The sequence below is a fragment of the Neomonachus schauinslandi genome, chromosome 6, assembly GCF_002201575.2.
Source record: "Neomonachus schauinslandi chromosome 6, ASM220157v2, whole genome shotgun sequence".
Lineage (NCBI taxonomy): Eukaryota > Metazoa > Chordata > Mammalia > Carnivora > Phocidae > Neomonachus > Neomonachus schauinslandi.
The window spans coordinates 4,516,020-4,539,260 of NC_058408.1; the positions used below are offsets into that span (position 1 = coordinate 4,516,020).

The 23,241-nt window shown below is 55.9% G+C and overlaps 1 protein-coding gene across 1 annotated transcript; it reads right to left on the reverse strand.

Moving 5' to 3' along the window:
* Positions 1 to 295: 295 nt before the first annotated feature.
* Positions 296 to 1,435, reverse strand: KCNJ10 (potassium inwardly rectifying channel subfamily J member 10). The gene has a single exon (XM_021681916.1). The coding sequence runs from the start codon at positions 1,433 to 1,435 to the stop codon at positions 296 to 298; it is 1,140 nt and encodes a 379-aa protein (XP_021537591.1).
* Positions 1,436 to 23,241: the final 21,806 nt, after the last annotated feature.

The window sequence follows — 23,241 nt, forward strand, 5'->3', positions numbered from 1 at the left end:
GAGTCTCCAAGCATGGCTGAGGCGTTCGAAGTCACTTCAGCCTAATCTTCCCTCTCCTTCCCCCATCCTGGCGTAAGGGAGTTGTGCATCAGGTGGAAGTGGGGTGAGGTGATGGGGACGACGGAAGGAAAGCTCGGACTCCAGTTGGCCTCGCCTAGCCACAGGCCACCAGGTTGAAGCAGAGGGAGTGGAGGATGGGTGCTTCTGGGACTCCCCAGTAAGCCTGGGTAACAGCCCTCACCCAGGATGCCAAAGAGGAGAGACCAGAGGGATGGGGAGGTGGGACACCAGGCCATCAGACGTTGCTGATGCGCACGCTAAGGGCAGCGCCCTCCTTCTCAGCTTGCTCCCGTAAGGACTCCTCCAACTTGAGCTTCTCGGGGTCTCTGTAGCGAACAGTGCTGTCGCGGAGGCCACTAGGAAGGGCCACTTTCACAACTTGGTCAAAAAGGCTGAAGTCAGCTATGTATTTGCCACTGGCTGACAGCGAGATGGCAGGTGTGAACTCATAGCCCCAGAGGATCTCCTCCGGCAGGTAGGAAGTGCGCACCTGGCAGGTGGCACTGGTGGATTCCACCGTCCCGCTGAGGATCAGCACCAGCTCGAAGTCACCCTCGCCGCTGCGGAGGGGGAGGTCTTTCAGGGGACTGGTCTCATCCACCACATGGTAGAACGTGAGGGGTAGAATGAGGAAGGGGCTGTCAGAGGCCGTGTCGACTTGGAAAGTCACATTGACCTGGTTGAGCCGGATGTTCTCGCCCTCTTTGGTCTGGTGGGTCTGAAGCAGTTTGCCTGTCACCTGGCAGCCAATGAGGAGGCTCTTACGCATGTTGGCAACTCGGATCATGAGGCAGGGCTTCCCGTCGTGCGCAGCAACGACCGCGTGCTGGCTGAAGCGGATGGTCTCCGCCCGCTTCTTGGGCCGGGCGATCTTGGCCAGGAAGGTGCCCGTGATAAAGATCTCCAGGATGGTGGTGAGCACCAGCTGGGCGATCAGGAGCACGATGGCCAGTGGGCACTCCTCACTGATGTAGCGGAAGCCATAGCCAATGGTGGTCTGGGATTCAAGGGAGAAGAGGAAGGCCCCAGTGAGCGTGTGCACCTGGACCACACAGGGGGTGTGGTTGGCGGGGGGCCCCAGCTCCAGCAGGTCCCCGTGGGCCACCGCGACCAGATACCACACCACACCAAAGAGGAACCAGGTGCCTGCAAAGGTTGCCGAGAAGAGCAGTAGCTTATAACGCCACTGCATGTCGATGAAGGTGGTCCACAGGTCCTTGAGGTAGAGGAAGCGCTTGTCAGCGATGTGCTCCATTCGCACGTTGCTGCGGCCATCCTTGGTCAGCACTCGGCGGCGTCGGACCACCGGGCCCACGAGGGGCCGGCTCTCCGTCTGGGTGGTCTGACTGTAATACACCTTGGCGACTGACGTCATCTGCAGGGAGCAAGACAGCATAATGGAGGTTATTGCAGAAATCCGGCCAACGCCTAGCCACCCCCCGATGCGAAGGAGGAAGTCACACCCGTTTGGTGCCGCTGACTTGTTCTTAGCATTAGCCAATGTTTATGAGCGCTTGCTCTATGCCAGGCGCTGTGCAAGACACTGGTGAGTCAACAAGAAAAATGACATCATCCTTGCGCCCCAAGGATTCACAGCCTAGTGAGCGAGACACATTCAGTGAGCAAATAACCACAATGCAGTCTGACACTTGCAATTCTTGAGAGACACAGAAAAGAAAGAGTCATAAGCTCACAGTTCTTTGAAGGTGGGGCAAGAAGAGAGGGCTCTACTGGTCTCTATTCCCCGCAAAACCAGTTCTGGGAAGATCACTTATTCTGAAATAGGATCCCTCCCCTCCCTCATGAATGGCAGAGCAAGAAAGACTATCCTGTTGAAATCTTTCCAGGCCAACCCCGCTTAAAACACACAAACCCTTAATTTCACCACCTTTCCCCCAGCCCCAAGTCAGTACTCACTAGTGATGCCAAGATACTCATCTGGCTCAGGAAACAGCAGAAACCACCCATCCTTCTACCTTTCAAGATGCCCTCTGAGCCCCCAGACCATTTCACTAAGTCTTACTATGATTACTATTATTCCTTTATCATCACCATCACTATCATCGTCTATTTGCATCACGTGGGGGAAACTCAGTCTGGGCCGGTGGTGGGGTGAGGATGGGAAGAGCACAGACAGGACCCGAGCAAAAACAGCTGAGCCACGGTGAAGGAGAACCATCACGCCGAGGCCTCCTGGCGGTGCGGGAACGTTTCCCCAAGGACTGGGGGAATTGCCAGGTCGCCGTGGCAAAGTCACCTTGACCGAGTGAAGTAGGAGAGTTCGTGTATATTAGTTAGCACTTACGTCTGCACGTGCTCAAATTCAGGATTGCTGTTTGTCCTGATAGAAGAAAGAGGGACGAGTCTCTGAAATAGGAGACAGCTCGCTTCCTACAAGGTGCCATCACTCCTGCCCAAGGAGTAACTTGTACTTTTCCAGCAGAGAAAGGATTTCAGTCACTGGAGCCCTTGGACTCTGGATCTGGTGGCCAGACCTTCTGGGAAGAAGGAGGGTGATCTCAGGGGGCAGGGGGCGGGTGGTTGGTCCTTGTAGAACAAAGAGGCTCATCACATTCTCTGTTCCAAAAAAATCTGAACCACTGCATTTTATCATTCTTCACACTGCTCCCTTACCCCATCTTCCCCACGATCTGACACCTGGAACACGAAACTCTTTGGGCCCATTCAAACACCCACCCAAGTAGGCACTAGACTGGTGATCACCAATGGATGAGAATCCCGGAATGTTCAGAAGCAATCAGGAGCCCGTTTTGCCAGCCTCCACCCACTTGGAACTTTTGTCTGAGTGAGACCACTCAGCCAGACCTGGATGCCATCCACTTCCCAAAACCCTTAGCTGCTTGGGAGCAAAGGAGAAGCTCTATAATTCTGAAGTTTGAAGAATTATTATTTAGAGCCCAAGTAAAGCCCCATTCAGTACTCTGTAGTAGCAATAATATTAAAAAAAACAACAACAACAACAACATGCACAGCACCTGCATCTCTTTACCATTTTAAAGTTTACAGATTAGCATGCCTTCTCATTTGATCCTCAAACTGGAAAAGATGTGAAACCTCTAAGAGATTCTGAGGAACTATTAGTGGACAGAGAAAATGCTGCAAAGTTGTGGATGGGTGAACATAATTTTAATTTTCAAAAAGAAAAACAAGATACATTTCACAAACTACAAACAGGTAGATATTGACCCAAGGCAAGATTCTAGAATAGAGCATTAAGACTGTGAGTACGTGGTGGCTCAGTCGTTTAAACGTCTGACACTTGATTTCAGCTCAGGTCAGTCATGATCTCAGGGTCATGAGATCGGACTCCATGCTCAGCTGGGAGTCTGCTTGAGCTTCTTTCTCTCCCTCCCCCTCTGCCCCTCTCTCTCTGTCTCTGTCTCTCTTTCTCTCTCAAATAAATAAATCCTTTTTTTTTAAGATTTTATTTATTTATTTGACAGAGAGAGACACAGCGAGAAAGGGAACACAAGCAGGGGGAGTGGGAGAAGGAGAAGCAGGCTCCCCGCTGAGCAGGGAGCCCGATGTGGGGCTCGATCCCAGGACCCTGGGATCATGCCCTGAGCTGAAGGCAGATGCTTAACGACTGAGCCACCCAGGCGCCCCTCAAATAAATAAATCTTTAAAAAAAAAAAAGAAAAAAAGATTGTATGTGAGTACTTGGGCAGCTTGGGGGAAGGGCAGTTATCGGTAGGACCCAGCATGGGGGTTACCAAGAACAAGTCACATCAACTAAACTAACTTCCTTCCAGGACAAGGTTACTAGATAAACAAGTCAGAGAAATGCAATAGATAAAGTGTATCTATGCAAGGTTTTTGACAAGATCTCTCATTATGTCCTTGGGGATAAGACCAAGAAAAACATACAGAATGCTACTCTGATTTGGGGGACTAAAACATACAAAAATCAGTGGTATTCGTGAGTGGATCATGATAGCCTGGAATCTATTTTCTAGTGATGTACCAGAGAGCTTTATCTTTGGCCTTACCCTATTCAATGTTCGTAACATTAATTTTATTCAAAACTATAGGACACATGGCCATCAGTTATGTGGATGACACAAAGCAGGGATGGATTGCAAATACAAGGTCTGGGCAGAATTAGGATCCAAAAGGAGTCAGAGGGGTGAGGCAATTCTAACAAAAAAGATAGTTATTGTGTATGTGTGTATGTATTGGGGTCCAAATATTACCTGAGCAATTCTGGATCAGAAAGGTGTGATGCATTTTGGTTGCCAAAAAAGCAATGCTATTTTAAGCTACTTTAGGCAAATTAAAGTATGTAGAATAAGGAGGTTGTTGATTCTGCTCTGATCTGCTTATCCTGTACCTGCAGTTTTGAGTCTCAAAGGACAATCAGGATATGAGAGGATTCAGAACCAGATCATGTAAGAAACGGCTAAAGGAAATGGGGAAGTTAGTTGGGAGAAGAGACGCTCTGAGGGATACGAGTGGCTGCATGCAAATATTTGGTTTGAAGGGCTGTCATGTGAACAAGGGTTTGGACTTTTTCTTTGAGATCTAAGAGGAACCACCAGGACCAATGAGCTCACACCACAGGAAGAAAGATTCCATATTGATATGACAAAGAACAATGTAACAATCGGGACATCCAAATGTGGAAAGAGCTTCTCCAAAGGTAGAGTGTGCTCTGTCCCTGGAGGGGTTCACGGGCAGGATGGACAAGCACTTTGCCAAGATTCTGTAGAGGGAACTAAAGCTTGGGACGGAGGTTAAGGACTGTCTGTAAGCTTTCACCCGCACTCATGGAGGATCAGGATGCCTGCCCCCTCCGCGCCATCTCCACTCCACACTTCCTGTGGTGACATTCGGGGATCCGTCATCAAAGTCCCAGCTTTGTTCGTGCAGAGGAAAGATTCCACATATCTTGAGGAATGGAAGCTCTTGGGGCCCAAGGGAAGGCTTGCTTATCATTCCCAAAACGATAGTCTATGATTATATATCACATGGCAGTTCTTAAAATATGTAATTTGACCCTCACACCATGAACTAAGTACGAAAGTCATCATTAGAATCAGGTTCGGAGATTTGCCCCAAGCAGATTAGTGGTAGAGTTGGACCAGAACCTGGTCTTCCAGCTCCTGGTCCAGAACCTTTTCTTTTCTTTTCTTTTCCTTTTAAGTAGGCTCCACACCTAGCGTGGGGCCCGAATTCACAACCCTGAGATCAAGGATCGCAAGCTCCACTGACTGAGCCAGCCAGGCACCCCCAGAACTTTTGAATTACAGCAACTGCTTCTGGGTCCCCCAGGTTCCTCCCCATGGGTCTCATGGTCTCAGGAAGTGCCTTGCGGTGCCCTGTAGGGGGGATCACAGCCGAGCCACAGAAGACAGAGCCTGGAGCTTCCAGAGCCCCGCATCGGGGCTGCAGATTCGTGGCCCTGGAGATTTGGGCTCCCGGCTAGAACTCTTTGTTGTGATTGCCACCTCCAGCTGTGCACCTGCTGGTGTGCCACCTCCCAGAGCCAGGCAGCTTTGTTCTCCACGGTGGCCGAGTCGGAGCCATCCACCACCCGCTGCGCCCCGCCCCCAAGCTGGCCGGGCTCCCGGGAAGGGAGCAGCCCCAGCCCCGGACACCGGCCGCGCTGCCCCACCTGGAACACACACACGCCTCCCTCTGGAGGGTGCTGTTTCCCCCGAAACCGCCCCAGCCCCACACCAGGGACAGTGGCTGAAGACACAACCAGCCCCCGCGTGGCGAAAAGACAGAAACAGAGACCATCCGCTTCATGCTCTAAGAATTGTACGAATGACTATTTCTCGGAAACAAAGGCCGGTCATGCCCACAGGGGCGTCCGGCCTGCGTCCTCTACAAACAGCACTCTCACCTCCTGCTTCGTGGCTGTAGACGGGCCTAGCTTCCCCCGAGGGCCCACGAGTCATTTATTCTCCAGGTCGAACGGGTCTTCAGAGCCCTTCTGGCGTACAGCTCTGCGCTGGAGCAAGGACACGCTGCTCTTGGGACTCTCGTGACTAAATTGATCCATGGCTCCCCACTGCTTTTAGGAGAAGCTGCAAGCCTCTGAGCACAGCCTTCAAGGCCCTTCATGGTTTGGTCTCTGCCTACTCATTGGCTTTGTTCCTGCCGCTTTTCTACACGCCCCCTGGACCCCAGCTCTGCAGAGCCTGCTGTTTCATCCTCCCTGCCTTTGGACCTGTTCTCACACTGCTCCGTGCCTACCCGCCGACCTCCTGCTCAGCTTTCAGAACGCAACTCAAGTGTTAGTTGCCCCCTTTGAAGGCTTCCCGGACCATCCAAGAAATAGCAGGTGTCCTGTGTCTCCCTGGCCTCACCCCAGCGTGGCTTTATGAAGCCCGGTCTTGTACACATTCCTATTTTAGAACATCAGAGTGCTTTGCAATGGCGTGTTCACCATTGTGTGTCGCCTGTGAGCCCTTCACTTAAGGCCCCAGCCTGGGACTTCCACTGTTTCCCCAGTATCGGGGACAGTTAGTTACTAAAGCCTGAGTGTGCAGGAAGGACGCCCGCAGGCCCATCTGGACCGAGCTCGGGAGACGGCGATGCCGCGCTTCTGGAGACCTCCAGGGGGAGCCACGGCGCCGTGGGAGGGAGCCAGGCTCCAGGCGGCCCCACTACGGCGGCAGCCGGTTACAAACACTTCCTTCGAAGGCGGGAGAAATCAAGTCCCTGGGGCATCAGCCCGGCTCTCCTCTGGGTCAGCGGCAGGATGGAGAGAGAGAAAATGAGCTCGTAAATGGTTGTGGGCATTGGGGTGGACCATGCCAGGTAAGGGGCTGGAAAGGATGCTTCGACCCCCTCCCAGGAGCCGTGCAGAGGCATCTTCTCCAACCTGTCAGGCTGGAGGGGCAGGGAAGACACCCTGAGCAAAGAGCAACTTGCCTGAAAGGAGCTCTGGGTCCTGATTCTCACTGCCTTCATTCTCGAACGTGAACGAATCCTCCCTCCTCCCCGCTGTCCCTCTGGTTTCCTAAATAGTTAACGGCGCCACCAGCCTCTGGGTTACCACACTCACACTCCCGGGGCCACCAGACTCTCCTTCCTCGTGTCAACATCCATCTGATGCCGGGAGCTGTGCCTCTTCCCTTAGTCTCCTGGCCTGACGTCGGGTCCTTTCCTCCTTTTGGCTGAATCACCGCACCAGCCTCCACGCAGCTCCTGCCCGATCTTTCCCGCCTCAAATCCTTGCGACACTGCGACCGCCACTCTTCTCATGTCACGACCCCACGAGGCTTTATCCAGTTTCAACGCCTACGAGGTATTCAGAGGAGAATCCTTATTTCCTGACTGAGGAAGCCGAGGCTGGGGGGAGGTGATGGGACTCCGTGAAGTGTCCCTCTCAGGTCCTCCATCTGCCAACCCTCCACTTTTCATTACACTGTCACCATCTTGGCACCTTCCCCGGCTCAAAACACGCTAATGTCGCTGCACCATTGATCAAGGATCGGGCATAAATGGCCTTCCCTGATCTGCTTCCAAAACCTCTTCCAGCCTTATTTCCCACCTCTTCTGTCCTATGGTGAGCTTCTGGCAAACCAACTGCTCCCTGCTCCCTGCGGAACGCACCCATGCGTTCGTGCTCCTCTCCCTCCCTGGGCTCCCCTCTCTCCTTGTCCCTACATACCCAAGATATCCTCCAGAGCCCGGTTCAAATGACCCCTCTTCCGTGAAGCCTCTGATCCTCACAGCCTTAAGTAGCACCTCCCTCTTCTGAGTCTACACACACACACACACATCACCATCTGTATGTTTTATGGGACATTGATCTGGCACGTGACCTCTCTTCTACTACAAATACGCTTACTGAACTAAGGATTCAGGCATAATACATTTTCATGGCCCTGACATGTGATTAGCACAATGTATGACACATAGTAGGTGCTCCAGAAGTATTTCAGGAGTGAATGAATGAGCAGAAGGGAGAGAACTGGGAACAGACTGCACCTCCCGCAGGGTGGGGGCTCTCATCCTGCACGGACAGAACTTCACTCTGGTCCAGAGCCTCTCCTCTGAGGCCTTCACAACCGTCCTTCTTGTTTGTGTCTTCTCTCGATTTTTTACATGTTTTCTCTTTTTCCTGAACACATGGAAACCCCCCAAACTAGTTATCAACACTAACAGACGTGCAAACCAGCAGAGATGTCCTGGTCTGTGGTGATGTTGCCACCGTAGGAAGATCTGTGCAGTTTCAGCTGTGGGATCACGCATTTACATGACACTTTCTTTAGCATCTCCTGGGTGCCAGATTCTAAATAAGACCCTAGAGTTGGGGCGTTGAGTTAGATGTAGATTCTGGCCTGGAGGACCTTCCAAGCCAGTAAGGGAGGCAACCGTAACAGAGGCAGGAAGTGGCAAGTACCCTAGACGAGGTATCCTGGAGGTCCTAGGGGAATCTGCAAAGGGAAAGGTGACGTTTAGCTCCAGGGAGCAACCCCATAAGAATGGTATTATCCCCATTTAGAGCAGGAAACAAGTTCAGTAACAAACAACCAGGGGTTGCTGCATACCTGGCTGTCTGACTCAAGAGAAAGACTTTACAGAGAAAGGTGGCATTGAGACTGGGCCTGAAGGTTAGGCAAGACTGAGACACATGGAGACGGGGACCTGGGGGGTCAGAGAGAAGGCGCTTCCAGGGAAGGGAAGGGAGCAGTATGAGCAGAAGCTATAAGCCTGAAGAAAATCCAGAGCCAGCCAGGGAGCAGGAACCGTTCATTTTGGCTAAAGTGTTGGGAGCATAGGACAAATTGGGACAACAGTGACGTGCTCCCATCCCCCAACACCTCTGCTTTGTGGCCAGCCTCCTGTGTTTAAAGGTTGGGTCCCCAGATGAGGGGGACTGGGCAGCAGTCACAGTGTAGGGTGTGGGCGGGGCATCCTAGGCTCCTGCAGGGATGAGGGGCGGGGCCTTGCCTCCCCCCATGGGGCCCTAGCTGGTGATTTTCCTTTTTTGGCTGTAGACGGTTTCCTCTTCCTAACCTTCGGTTGAGGGAAAGGGGAGGAGTCAGAGGGGGCGGGCCTCCCCCCCCACCCCACCCCCGGCACTTCACATTTCATCGTCGGGATGAGTCTATAGAAGAGTTTCTGCCTTCACAATTCCCGACGAACCCGGGGTTCGGGGAGCCCGGGCCACACAACTGACCAGCAGCAGAGCCCAGATCAGTACCCTTTGGCTGGATTCCGAAGTCCTTTCTCCTCGAGCTTCAGGCTAATACTACAGTGAATTTGCCTTCACTGAGCAAATTCCACACTCAGCCACCAGAGAAGGTGACACCTCGACCTGCTGGGAGGTTAGCCGGGGCCGGCCGGGCTGGACATGTCACCAGCACTGATGCCCGGAGAGCATCTCATGACTGGCAGTGATGCTCTTGTTGTGTGTTTGCTTTATCCCCTTGTCCCCTCTCCTAGGTTTGCGTGGCATGTCCCTCCTGTCCCCATTTCCTTCTCGGACTCTGTCCCCAGCTGTCTTCCCACCTCTTCCTCCGTCTGCGCTGCCTGCTCGCCCCCCTCGTACTTGGTGCTGGCCGACACTAACGCACGTTACCCCCTCCGTCCTTGTCCCCTTCCTCGTGGCCTGCTCACTCCCCCACGTCTGAATGGATTGTCCTTCAGCCTCCCGGATCCCGCTTTGTGAAGACGGTGATACGCAGGCAGAGCGTGCTGTCCGGCTAATCACAGCGCTGACCTTTGAACTCCCTCTCACACTCTGCCCTCCTGTCCTCCGTCTACACCCCCAGGCCCACGGGTCTGCATCGGTGGAGGCATCCTAAGCCCCCCAGCCTCCTGTTCGCCCCCTTCTTCCCTCCGGAAAAGAGCCTTTTGATTTAGGGGTTTGGAAATGGGATCAGTTTCCTCCCGGACCAGAGGGGCTCCCACTCTCGCTGTGAACCAGTCCACTCGGGTGAGGCTTGGAGGTGGTCCTCAACCAACCACTGCGGCGTGTGCGTAAAATGACTAGATGGACAGAAACAGGCAGTCGTGGGGCCAGCTGGCTCTGTGCCAGTGACTGCCCACCGCACCCCGGTACTATGTGTCGGGGAAGCCCTGTACACAAAAGGAGGGCTTTTGAGCACTATCAGCCCTGGAACCCAAGGCCAGGCCCATCAGAGAGCAGCATTCTGGAGACGGCGTGCTGGAGACAGCGTGCGCGAATCGGCCACCGGGACCTTTTAAGACCCTGCCAGGAACTAAGAGGCAGTGTTACCTGCTGGGAAGGGGGCCGGATGGGGAAGCAGGAGACTTAGGTGCGAGACTCAGCTGGGCCACTGACCAGCAGTGATCTCGAGCAACGTCTCAGCCCGTCAGGCCGCTATTTCCTTAATTGTGGCATAAGGGCGTTGTATTCGGTCCACTTCTCAAACGAGTGTGCCAGGAGGGACTCCAAGCCACAGGATTCAGGGTAATGTATTTTTCCTGCGATATCAATTTTCCTCAAAGACTTTGAGGGAAGATCTTATTTTCATGTGAAAAAGCAACATATGATAGAGTAGAATGAAAACAAAACAGATTTCAAGGATGTCTGCTGTGTGACCCATTACGGCTCATCACTGTATCTTCTTGGGTAGCTCTCCCTCCCCTCTGCCTTTCAGGACCAGTTGTGGGGTGGGTTTAGGGGGCCCTGTGTTGGAGGATTATCAAGGTCCCTTCCCACTTTAAGACCCCATATGCAGCCTGAGCCCTCCCCCTCCCTTGGGGGAGAGAGGAAATGGCCACTCAGCCTCCTGTCCCCAAACATATCATCTCTTCTTTGGACACTAACTCCAACTTGAATAGTGACCCTGGAGGCTTCCAAGGAGATCTGCTGCTTTGGGGCCTGAAAAGAAACTTTTCTGGGCTTCCGGGTGTTCTTAAGGAGACAGGGGGAGAGGACAAGGGGGCCGGGTAGGAGAGGGAGGCCAGTAAGAAAAGTGTCCTGGGTTATGTAAGCCCTCCGAGGCTGGAAGAAGAATGGAGTTGGGTTTGGGGTTCTTTCAGACAGGATGCCTTTATTCATTAATCTCCCTCCCGTCCTGCCCCAGAGAAAATAAACAAATAGAAAGAGAGCCAGATGCACACAAATCTTGAGGTGGGGAAAGGAGGGCAGTGTGTGTGTGTCCGGGGGCCTGCTTTTCCAGCTGAGTCACTGTTGCCTCTGTCTGCCACCCCTCGGGCTCCTTCCCCATCCCTCCCATCCTCTGGCCTCGGCCTGACACCAAGGCCCTGGCCCAGGGAAGAATAGGCTTTTCTTCCCTTGTGTCAACGTTTGGAAAGTTCTCATAGTCTGATCAAAAGAAAGGATAAAAGCCTTCAAAGCATTTCCTGGGAGCCTGTGACCCCTGTCTGGCCCTTCTGACCCCTCTGTGTGTTTTCCGGTCAAGAGAGGGAGGGACACAGAGATGGGGCCATGTCAGCTGCTCTCCTCGGTCCAGGCAGCACCCCTGCGTGTCAGAGTGGGCTGATCAGGAGCACTGCCCCTTCCTCTGCCCCGACCCCCAGGCAGCGTCTCCTGTTCCCCTACAAGAAGGAAACCATATTCCTGCAGAGAACTGCCCAGGGGGTGGGATCTCGGGGGTCCCCTCTCTCCCCAGCTAGAGCGAGGATGACTTCCCGATGCGTGCCACAGATGGGCACGGACTCTTTGATGCACCTGCCTCCCCACCCTTCGCCCCACTCGGAGCACACTCCCTCCCCCCCTCACCCCCCCGCCAGGGTCTGCTCCTACCCAGCGTCTGGGGCAGCAAGGCTGCGCATCCTGATTCTGGCTGAGGAACCCGGCTCTGTGCAGAGTTCAGCTGAGGACAAAGGATGCACCGCTGCCCCCTCAGCCCCAGCTCCGGCCATCCCCAGAGCCTCCTGGCCTGGCCCCATCCGGGTCCTCACCTCCGAAGAACAACTGCCCCCAGATGTCAACCCACCCCTCCTCGCCTCAACTGATGTGCCAAAAAAAGTCAGAAGCAATGGCATTAATATGAATAATGTATTCTGTTTGTTATCTATTGTTATCAGTAAGACATGAGATACTGAAGAGGCTCCCAAGGACACTGGGGGACATCTCTGAGGGTCTGGGTGGGTGGTGTAGAAACAGGGCGAGGACCAAGATGTCCACTCAAGATGTCTGCTTCATGTGGCAGCCGGCCCGGAGTCCCCAGCCAGCCCTCACCTGGCCGGGGCTCCTGAGCGTCTCCTCACGGGAAATCTACACCCAGCTGATCCCCCAAGATACTGGTTGAGGGCATCATCCTAGTTGAGAGATTATGTTCTTCCAGACAGACCCCATGCTACGCTAGAGGCAGAGGGGCAGAGGGGCAGAGGGGCGTCCAGAGAGCAGACAGCTAGAGGGGAGGGAAGGAGAAGAGGGGGTCTCGGGATCGGCCCCTCAGCCGGGAACAGGAGATGACCTCCCCGCCGCCAGGGGGCAGGGCTCCCCAGCCCTGGGCGCTCTCCTTCCCGCGCACCGCGCCCCCCCCCCCCCCCCCCCCCCCCCCCCCCCCCCCCCCCCCCCCCCCGCCAACGCCCCTTCCCAGCTCACTCCTTTTAACTACTAGGTTGAACCCAGGGGTGCCTGGGTGGCTCAGTGGGCTGAGTATCCGACTCTTGGTCTCGGCTCAAGTCAGGATCTCAGGGACCTGAGACTGAGCTGCGTTGGGCTCCCAGCTCAGTGGGGAGTCCGCTTGAGAGTCCCCCTCTGCCCCTCCCCCCCACTCTTTCTCTCTAAAAAAAATTGCCTATCAAAAGAAAAAAAAACAGGTCCCATGTCAACAATATCAAATGGTTCAATCAAATATTTAATAGCAATAAAAATAAGATCAGTCTGCGCAGACTACAAAGCACATGGAAGCACTGCACGTGGTCGCAGGGCCGTGCAGGGGCAGTTAGCGCTGCAGGGGGCTCTCTCAAGGGCACGGCTGACCTTCTCGTCCTCACAGCCAAGGCCGTTCCTCAGCATCGACCCCAGCCGCCTGCAGCACCTGCGGCCCTTCGTGACCCCCTCTCACGGCCCTGTCTCCCTTCCTCTGGGGCTCCAGCCCTCCCTCCTCACCTCTGCCCTCGGTCTGGAGCATTCCAGCATCTGCGTGCTCAGATTCCTGTCCTCTGGCCTCCAGAGGGAGTCTCCTCTGGGGGTCCCCCCTTCACAGAGTCGCCCCTGGCTTCCCTCCAGCCCCGCGTCCGGGTGGGTGCTGGGCCTCATCGGTTCTGCCTTTGTGGGCGTCTCTCAGTCTCCCTCAAGGCTGCCTTAGTTCAGCCTCGGATTCTCCTTCACCTCCGTGAAGCGCTGCGGTGACCTGGTCTCCCTGCCCACCCCCCACCCCATCGCCGCTCCCCTGCTTCCCCTGCGCCCCTCAGCTGCCCCGGGGGCCGTCTACAACCGCTGCGTCCCACCGCTCAGCCTGAAATCCCTGAGGGGGTTCCACAGCTTTGCTAACTTTCTGACAACCTTCAAGCCCCCCCTTTCCGCCCCCATTCTACCCTGATGGTCACAGCCGCAGCTTCTGGCGCTTGTCCCTGAGCTCCCCCTTCTGGGGGTAGAGCTCCACCCTTCACCCTTGACCGTGGCCGGCGTCCCGGCCGCTGGTGCCCACGGGGGGGCTCCTGTTGTTCCTCTGCCACATCCTCAGTGAAGCACCTCCGGCCCCGACCCCCGCGAGTGCCTGGAAGGCAGGACCGCCTTAGTTCTCTGTCAAGCTGCCCGCCCCGCATTTCACCTCACGGACTGGCAGAGAGGAAGGACCCAGAGCGGAGATGACAGAGACCAGGGTCTGACTCGGGGCTGGGGCTGTCACCCACGCAGCCTGCGGGCCATCGCGCTCCCCGTCCCTCACCCCTAACACGTCGTTCATCGCCTTTTCTCACTGAGCCTCGGAATGTTTCTCAACATGGTGACAACAGAGAGCCATTTTCAACCAAACGGAGTTAGCCTAACCGATGAAGCCTGTTTGTTATCGTGGCATGTCTGGGTCACGGCCAAAGTCCATCTCTGTTCTTCTTCCGCACTAGGGCCATCCTGGCCTGTGTCGCTCACCAGCTGTGGGAGCTTCAGTCAATCTCTTAACCTCATAGGGCTCAGCTTCCTCACCGAAGGAGGCAATAAACCCTTCCATTGTATGGTCGGGATTACATGAGATAAAGCGGGTGAAATCTCTAAGGCCCTTATGCAAATAGAAGATATTACTACTATCCTGCTTTGCAGGTGAAGGGAAGTATCTCCTGAATTAGACAAAGCAGGGCTCAGTGAGGCAAACTATCCTAGGACGTTTAACGGCCAAGCCTGAACCTCTGTCTCTCAGCCCCCTGGCCCTTCACTCTCCATATGCCGGTGAGCTTGATGACACGCAAGCTCAGCCCTGCCCTTCATTCTCCTCTTCCAGGCTGACAGTGACTTGTGGGGTACGACTGACTATAGCCCCAGAATCGGAAGATGCTTCCAACCCACTCTTCTTCGTCCCCCCTTTGTCATTCCCAAGATGAGGCTCCCTCCAAAACCCTTCCAACCTGCCAGGAGGGAGGAAGGTGTGCAGGGAAGGATGCTGAAGAGCCACGTTCCTCAGTGACTCCCTCCTTGTCCCCAGTCTTGGTGGCTCCAGGCAACTGGCAAGCTTCTCGAAGCCCAGGATGGCCGGGCCCCAGGAGATAAGGGTTTGGGTGCAGAGGCCAGGGGGCCACTGAGTGTCACCAGATCCACAGCAGTCTGAGAAACTAGTCAGGGGCCAAGCTGGTGGGACCTGCTCCTTAGGGTCCCGGGGACCAGTGGGGCTCCCGACCTGAAAGATGACGGGGGTCGGGGGGAGCTGACTAGACCCCATCCGAGGGCCCCACTTTCTAGTCTGGGGTCTTAGAAGTTGCACCGGCTGTGGTGAGGAGGGAGGCTGGGCCCTGGGTGGTGGAGGGTCCGAGAGGGAAGGGGGCGGGGAGGCAGAAGAGAAACTCCCCCGAGTGGACGCTCAGGAGCAGCTCCTATAAGGGTCATGGTATCTGCCCCACTCCTTCCAGGAAGGACCATGCCCACCTTCCCAAACAGGAGACTTTTTTCTGAATTGATTCCTGACCTGTATTCTGTTCATCTTTGCGTCCTCCGCAGTGCCTAGAATAGAGCTTGGCTAAGGATTTCTTTCTTTCTTTCTTTCTTTCTTTCTTTTTTTAAGATTTTATTTATTTATTTGACAGAGAGAGACACAGAGAGAGAGGGAACACAAGCAGGGGGAGTGGGAGAGGGAGAAGCAGGCTCTCCGCCAAGCAGGGAGCCCTATGTGGGTCTCGATCCCAGGACCCCGGGATCATGACCTGAGCCAAAGGCAGACACCCAACAACTGAACCACCCAGGCGCCCCTTGGCTAAGTACTTCTTAAAAGAACCCATAGGATTGCTATTCCACGTGACCTTTTCCTCCCTGAGGTCCCTTCCCTGTGTGTGACATGCTTCATCCCTGGAAGTCCTTCCTCCGAGCTTCCCATCAAAGTTTTGATGTTGTAACAACTGGGGGCACTGACCCTGTCTCCCCATCAGCCTTTACTCTAGGTGAAGAGCTGCCTTTTCCGTAGCTTCCCTCAGCTCTCCTCCATCACACTCCCTAGATGCTCTCTAGTGAGGGACCAGATGGGGAAACTGAGGCCAACAGTGGCGGCACAATGCTCAGCAGGAGAGCGTCCATGCCAGAAATCCAGAATCTCCTGTGGGAGGTAGATCCTTCTTCCACGGTTCCCGGTCAGACAACTCTGGACTTGAGCTTCTCCCTGGACCAACCAAGTCCCCCTGGTGAGCCCAGCGCTTCTTGTGCCCGTGTGACCAAGGACAAGAGGGCTGAGCTTGGGAGAATGGGAGGACAAGCCGGAAAGGGAGGATGTGGGGGAGTGGAAGCAGATGACCCACCTCTGAAGTCCCAGAATTACAGCTGGGAGAGTCTGGGATAACCCATCCCTGCTGACCTCCCCGGCATCAGCGTCCTCTGGCCTATCTCCGCCCTCACAGTGTCCTCTGTCCAGTCACATCAAGCTCCTCTCAGGTCTTGGACGGGCCATGCCTCCTCTCACCAACAGCTCTTGGCAAACAATGCAGCCTCCTCCGGGAAGCTCTGTCCCCCTCCCCACTACCCTTCTCCCAGGCCTCAGCTCACATGCCACTTCGTCCCGGAAGCCTCTGCAGACGTGCCCCCCCAACCCCGTATGGGTTGCCCCCTCCTTGCAATGAGCCAGGCCTTGCCCGCAGCACATCATCCTGTCCTCCCAAGAGGCTGGTAATGTCACTGCCCGTGAATGGTTTGCAGACCAGACTCAGAAGGTTATCCGACTGGCTCAGGAGGACCACTAAGGCTGAACCCCGGTCTGTTTTCGGTGAAGTACATGCTTTCCATCTTGCCTCCATAGGGTCACAGAATGCGCATGTGGGGAGGCCCTTGGGTCATCGCAATCGATTCCCTGGTTTCACCAAAGAGGAAGCCATGGCCTGGGAAAGGCCAGTAACTGGCCAGTAGCACGTGTGAGTTTTGATCAGAATCAGAGCAAGAACCCTGACTTCTTCCTCGTCCCAACTTCCCCTCCTACAAGATCCTTTCTTGACCCTGGGGTCCTGAAGGGCCAGCTGGCGTGGAGCCAACCTTGGAACATCACCCACTGAGCTCTTCCCTGTCCAGTCACGGCCATAGCCCCTCCCATCCTCAGGTCTCCAGAATCCCCTCGGCCTCGCAGCTGCTGGCCCGGAATCAAGCCAACAAGGAGAGCTAGAAGAAACTGCGAAGTGCAGGCCTGTAGGGAGGGGACGGATTCAGTGGTGCTCTCTGCTGGGGCCTGAGAAATATTCCAGAAAGCTGGAAATCCCACAGCCCCCAGGAGCTCTGAGTGTCATGGGAACTACCTCCCAGGCCACCCAGCCTCTGTTCAACGAGAGATCAAAGGTGGACCCCTCCCTCTCCTCAGGGAGAGTGAGCACTCCACTTCTTTCATCCTTCCCCTTGGCCTGGTCATACCTTATACCCAGGAAATGCTTCCTGTTACATCTAAATGTACTTACTGCTGTCTAAGCAATCTATTCTTATCTTTACCCTTGGTGGAGACAGAGACCTAGGGTACCCTGTCCTTATGATGCAGATTTAGGGAACTGAGCCACCTTTCCAGACAGGTCTCAATCTCCTTTCGTCCTCATGGCTCCTGGTTCCATGTACAGAGAGCCACCCCTGACCCTCACACAGGGGAGTCTAAGGGGGCCCACCATCACCTGGGAGGGAGTCTCCCTGTCCACCCCCCATCATTCCACTTATTCCTATCCACCTCCCCCATTTGAAGACAAGAATGGGGCAGGGGTGGCATGAATACACAACCTAGACACGTGCAGGTTCTAGATGTATTTAGAACTAGACTCAGAAGTGGCTGCCCCCCATCCTCCCTCTTGCAATGGCTGACAGCCTGAGTGTAGTGGGGCGGGGCGGGGGGGGGCTGATGATGTGCTTCCGGCAGCCCTCGCTCTCCAACAGGGGACATGTGAAGGGACATCTGGAGGCCGAAGGACACACCAGAGCATAAGGGGGGGGGGGGGGGGGGGTGCTCCTGCATGAAGAAGACGGATGCATGAGGCGGCTTAAGCAGAATCTGGCTGCCAGAGGGGCAGCATTCAAGGGAGTGGGGGGGTTGAGGAGAAGGGTCCTGTGCAATTCTGATGGAAGGGAAACATCGTGGCGATCAATGTTCAAGGACTCTTGCAGAAGAGCCAACCAGTATCAGCGCCACCGTCCATCTAAGGGACTTGCTGCTGCCGTGACCCTGCCCACCGCCCCAGGTCTTGGGGTCCTGGTGGGCCCTCCATCTCTTCCCTTCTTGGACTGCCTGCTCCAGGCTTCCAAAAGATGCCTAGGACCAGAACAGCAGGGGCGGCTTGGACATCCCTGCAGATCCTTCCTCAGACAGAGTGTATTAGCAGGCAAGGTCAGACCCAGGCATCACCAAAGGCTTGGAATCAACAGAGATCTCAAACTCCAAAGCCTAGCTACGGAGGTCCCGGGGTTTCTCTCTCTAGCCATGCAGAATCCGTGGCAGGAGTGGGGCCAGCGTGAGGGCAGGGAATGAAAGGAGGTAGGCTCACCCTGCCTGGAAACAGTGGAAGGGTCAAGGTGACTTTCAGAGGTTCTTTCTAGACCCAGAGTCCCTTGGAAGGTCCCTGGGCCGGCTGCCCTGCCTACTCCCTGCCCTACCACTCCCCCAGCTCCTTCCCAGGGAGCGTGGGTACCAGACGGCTCTGTTAAAACTCCACGTGGGGGCGGGTCACCTAGTGAAGCCGAGAGACAGATGGTAACCCCCCCACCCACCCCAAGAGAAAACATACACCTAGAGGCCACACACCTCCCTTCCAGTCCTAGTCTTTTGTCACCTCTCAGGGCCTTTCTGTAAAACAGGCCATGACACGGGGCGCCTGGGTGGCTCAGATGGTTAAGCGTCTGACTTCGGCTCAGGTCATGATCCCAGGGTCCTGGGATCAAGCCCCATATCGGGCTCCTGGCTCAGCGGGGAGCCTGCTTCTCCCTCTGCCTCTCTCCCTGCTCATGTTCTCTCTCTGTGTGTCTCAAATGAATAAATAAAATCTTAAAAAAAAAAAAATTCTTAAAAAAACCCCAAAACAGGCCGTGACAGGCTATGACACAGGGTGCACTGGGCAAATGCAAGGGACAAGGGGCAGCCATACTGGGCCTGTGCTGGGCAGGCTGGGTTCCATCATCCTGCAGAGCACCCCGCCCCCCCCCCCGGGCCCGGGCCCGCGGGGGGGCCGGGGGGGGGGGGGGGGGGGAGGTGCTGGCCACTGAAACCCCGAGGTGGGGTGAGGTGGGGAGCGGGGCTCGAGAGCTCAGCGGCAGAGGCCGTGCCCATGGTTAACGTGTAAGCGGTCCGGTCTGGGGCAGCGGGACATTACCCGCCCCAGGGCTACATTCTTGAGGTCACAACAAGTGCAAACTTGTTATAACCTGTGTTGGAGCAGCAGGGGGCAGCGAGGGCAAGGGGGGTGGAGGCTTGGAGCCGCCAGCGGCCAGCCGAGGGGTGCCAAGGGGAGGTGCGGGGTGGGGCCGGGCTCGGCCGTGCAGGTGCATATGCTCGCGGCCGGCAGGAGGACTGCGGGTCCCGGCTGCGGCTTGGCCTGCCGTGTCTGAGCACATCCGCCGCAGTGTGCGTGTGGGGTCTGTGTGTCTGCATATATGAGCCCCTGGAGGAGGAGCAGAAGTGGCAGCCACGGGCCCAGGCTGGGCATGTGGAACGGAGGAGTGGGCACTGTGAGCGCCCCTTCCCCTTCGCTGGCCTCGCGGAACCTGCATTCCAGCTCCATCCACAGACGGCACCCCCATCCCCACCCCCTGTGAGCTGGGGCCTCTCCCCACCAGTGCCCATCTCCCCAGCCTGCCCCGGGAGTGGGGGGGTCACCTCCTGGCCCCGGGCCCACTCCCCCACACTCTCTTGGCCCTCTGGACATTGGGGCGGGTCGGGGTGGGGGCGGGGGGAGGCTTTGAAAGCAGGTGACTGTTTGGGGAACTCAGGGACAGAGCCCCCATTGTGCCCGCCCCAGAGCCGCCTCAATGGAGCTCTCTGGCACAAAGGGGCTTTGACAATGGGCAGGCCATTAGTATGCAGAGCCAGCCCCTCAGCCCTCTCCCTGTCCCACAGCCCAGAGGAGGGAGCCAGGGGCTGCCGGCCCTGCGGCCCTGCCTGTGGAGGCAGGGGGGTGGGGCAGGGCTGAGACTGGAGAGATCTTAGCCCATAGGGGCTCCCCTAGGGAGACAGCAGAGGGAGACTAGCCTAGGGCCCCCAGACCAGCCCCTGGCCACAAAGACCCTGGCAAGTGGAAAAAGCCACAGGGACTGGTAACGAGGGGGGAAGGCAGGCTGTGGGGACCAGGCCGGGGCCTGGAAAGAAGCAGGTGGACAGTCTGAGCCCACCCACTTTTTGCCTCAGCTTAACCATCCATTGCAGGGAATTGTGTGGGCAGGGGAGGAGAACGGAACAACGGACAGCTAGGTCTCAAACCTAAGCTCACCAGGTCTCTTGGGGGCTGCAGGTGGGATCTGAAGCACCACGGGATGCAAAATTAGAGTGTGCTCAGGGTTTGGGGCATCCGGGGTATCTGGGCTTCTGACGAAGGTGGTGCCTCCAGCCCGGCTCACGGGCCTGTGGCTGAAGGGCCAAAGAGCCAGGACTAGCTCGCCTGCAGGGTGTGGGGAAGAGGCTTCTCTCCTCCTGCCCAGCGGACCCCAGCACCCCCCACCCCCCACCACTCGCTGGGCATCAGGTACTGCCCCAGGGCACCGCGGCTCAGCGGGCAGGGTGGGGTGGCCAGGGCAGGGGCTGAGGAGGCCGGGACCCGGGAAGGGGCTGTGGGCAGCGATCAGGAAAGAGGCACCCCGTGAGAAGCAGTGTTGCCCAATCAAGACTTTCTCTGCCCTGTGCCAGAAACCCCCAGAAGCGAGGGCTGAGGCCACTTTACAGAACTGCCCCCCACGAGGCAGGACAGAGGGATCTTCTGGGCTTAGGCACCTCTTCTCGGGCTCCCTTCCTCCACTCCTCAGTTGTTTGATGGCAGGAGGTCCTCCCTGCAATCTGCCCTCAAGGCTTCCTGCTGTACCGCCCTGGGCCCTGGATGGCTCCCTTGCTTCCTTCTCCCTGTCAGGACTTTGGTTCTGCACCCCACCCCCGCTCCCAAAAGAGTCCGGTCGGGGGGACGTAGGGCTCACATTATGTAGCACCACTCTAAGCCCTTTTCTAGAATTATGTCAGGTAATTTTCAACAACTCTAAAAAAAGTAGGCACTTTCTTAAAGCCCCATTTTATAGGTGAGAAAACAGAGATGTGGATGATTTGCCCAAGGTCACATAGCTAGGGAGCATAGAACTGGGCCCCACAGGCAAAACCACTCCATCCTGCCCCACCCCCCACCCCACCCACCCCCTGAGTGAGCACGCTCAGCAGAGCCTGGGCAGCCTACGGAGATCAGCCAGGACGCTCTGCTTGCCCGGGGGTTTTTTGAAACTGTTTTCTCAAGTTCCTCTAGACTAGCCATTCTCAAAGTGCGGTCCAGGGACCCGGGGGTTCCTGAGACTCTCTCAGAGGCTCTGTGAGGTCAAAATTGTCTTCATAACAATGCTAAATGTTATTTGCTTCCTTCGCTCTCATTGTCTCATGAGTGTTCAGTGGAGTTTTCCAGAAGCTAGGTGACACATGATATGGCAACAAATTGAATGCAGAAGCAGATAGGAGGCATCATCTGTCTGCCGTGCAGACACACGTTCAAAAGATCTGTGAAAATGTGAGACACCGCCACTCTTCTCACAAAACTTTTTGTTTCTTTGTTTTTCTATTTTTCATTAAAAAGACATCATTTATGTGGACATGCGATGGGTTTGGGGTTGCTTTTAAAGGAACTAATAAATATTTTAAGCCTCCTCAGTCTTCATTTCTAATACACCAATAGATGTACCCCAAGAAACCAAAGCTCTCTGAAGCCTGCAATAATTTTTAAGAGTGAAAAGGGGTCCTGAGATGAAGAGGCTTGGGAAGCAGTGCCCTAGACTCCATCAGACACACTCTCCTCTTGCCAGTTGCCTGTTCCTTGTTTATCGGAGGGCCAACCAGGGAGGGTAAGACGTGGGGAGAAGGTATGTGCCTGGGTCTCCCGTTTGGGACGAGGGTGGAGGATGGAGCTCGGGGACAGTCCCAGGGAGAATGCAACGCTAAGAGGTCAGGCCTGTGCCCCCCTCCAGGAGGTGTCCCCACAGGTCTGCCAGCCTACAAGCCCCTGCCCAGAGGTGTGCTCAAGACAACAGGGCTGCACCAGGCTGGGCTCTGACCTTCACCTTTTCTCCACCCTGGAGGCCTGCCAACAAGCCCGGCATCAGGCGGGGGCAGACCTCCCTGGTGAGAAGAGAAGAGGAAGTCTCAGTGGATCCCCACATGAGTTTTTGTGTTTGGGCCAAATGTGCTCAAAGGACTGGAAATGGGGGGTCTGGGGTCTGCTGCTTAAAATCTTAGGGTTAAGCCGTCTCCACAGGATGGGCCCGTTGGCAGAGGGGGGCTTTTCTTGAAGTTCCCTAGAGAGTTGAATAATAGGGTCTTACATACATACATCCCACTCCCAGACACTCATAAGCCTCTAACGTCAGGGTCCTCCCCCCAGAATTAGCATCCAGGAAGGTTTCCTACCTAGAGTCAAGCTGGTCGGAGGGCACTCTGTTCCTAGGAGCTGAGGGGTCCAGGGAGGGAAGAGATGCCTTTGCTTCAGGGGGTTGGAAATGTGCAGGGGTGCCGGGGCACCGCCCCATCCCAGAGGAGCCCCCGTGTAATGAAGGAGACAGGACGTCCCCTCCCAACATTACCATTGTGTTGAGCGTCTGGGCAAAGTAACAGACACAGGGACAAAGGACAAGCAGAATGCTGAGGAACAAGGGGTACAAGATGACAGGGCAGCTGGGGAAATGGGGACGGGGATGTGTGGGAGGGGTGGACCCTGGAATGGGAAGGCCCCTGTGAGGGCCCAGAGGGAAAGAAGAGGTGTAGCTCAGGGACTGCTGATGGACTCACCCACCCCCCAGAACAAGGTCTGAAGAGGGCAGTCCCAAAAGGTGGGTTGCTGGACGGGGGGTGAGGAAAGGCTTCTATAAAGTATCTTGAAGACCGTGATTGGGAGTTTCCATGAACAGGGATGTCTGGGTAGGAAAGGGACAAGATGGAATGGGTGCTTCGTGGTGATAGTTCTAGTGGAGGGAACAGTAAAGGGAGGGAGCCAAGGACAGAGAGGGGCTGGAGTCAGGGAGGCCATTAGGGAGGCTGCTGTGGCACCCAGGCTGCCCGGGGGACAGAGGAAGGGGCGGGCACATAAGCCTGAGAGGAAGGGAACGTGGGTGCAAGAGGGACAGGCAGGGTCACGCGGGATGGGGGAGATGTGGGGTGGGGGCAGAGAAGCTGGGTTCGGGCTGGAAGGGAGAAGTTGCTCCCGACGGGCACACAGACTGTTTTAGGGAAGCACAACAGCTCAGTTCACACTTCTTGGACCTCAGTTAAAGACGGAACACATCCGCCCGGTGCAAACAGGGAAAGGAGCCACGGGTGAGGAGACCCAGCCCACACGATGGCCCATCTGTGGGAATGAAGACAGGAATCCTCCCGCCTTCCCAAACTCTGGAAGGGTGGAGGTACCGAAGCCCGGACTTGATGGCCGGACCGCAGA

Bases quoted from the DNA above. Each gene is read 5' to 3' on its own strand.
- KCNJ10 (XM_021681916.1), bottom strand. From the start codon at position 1,435: ATGACGTCAGTCGCCAAGGTGTATTACAGTCAGACCACCCAGACGGAG.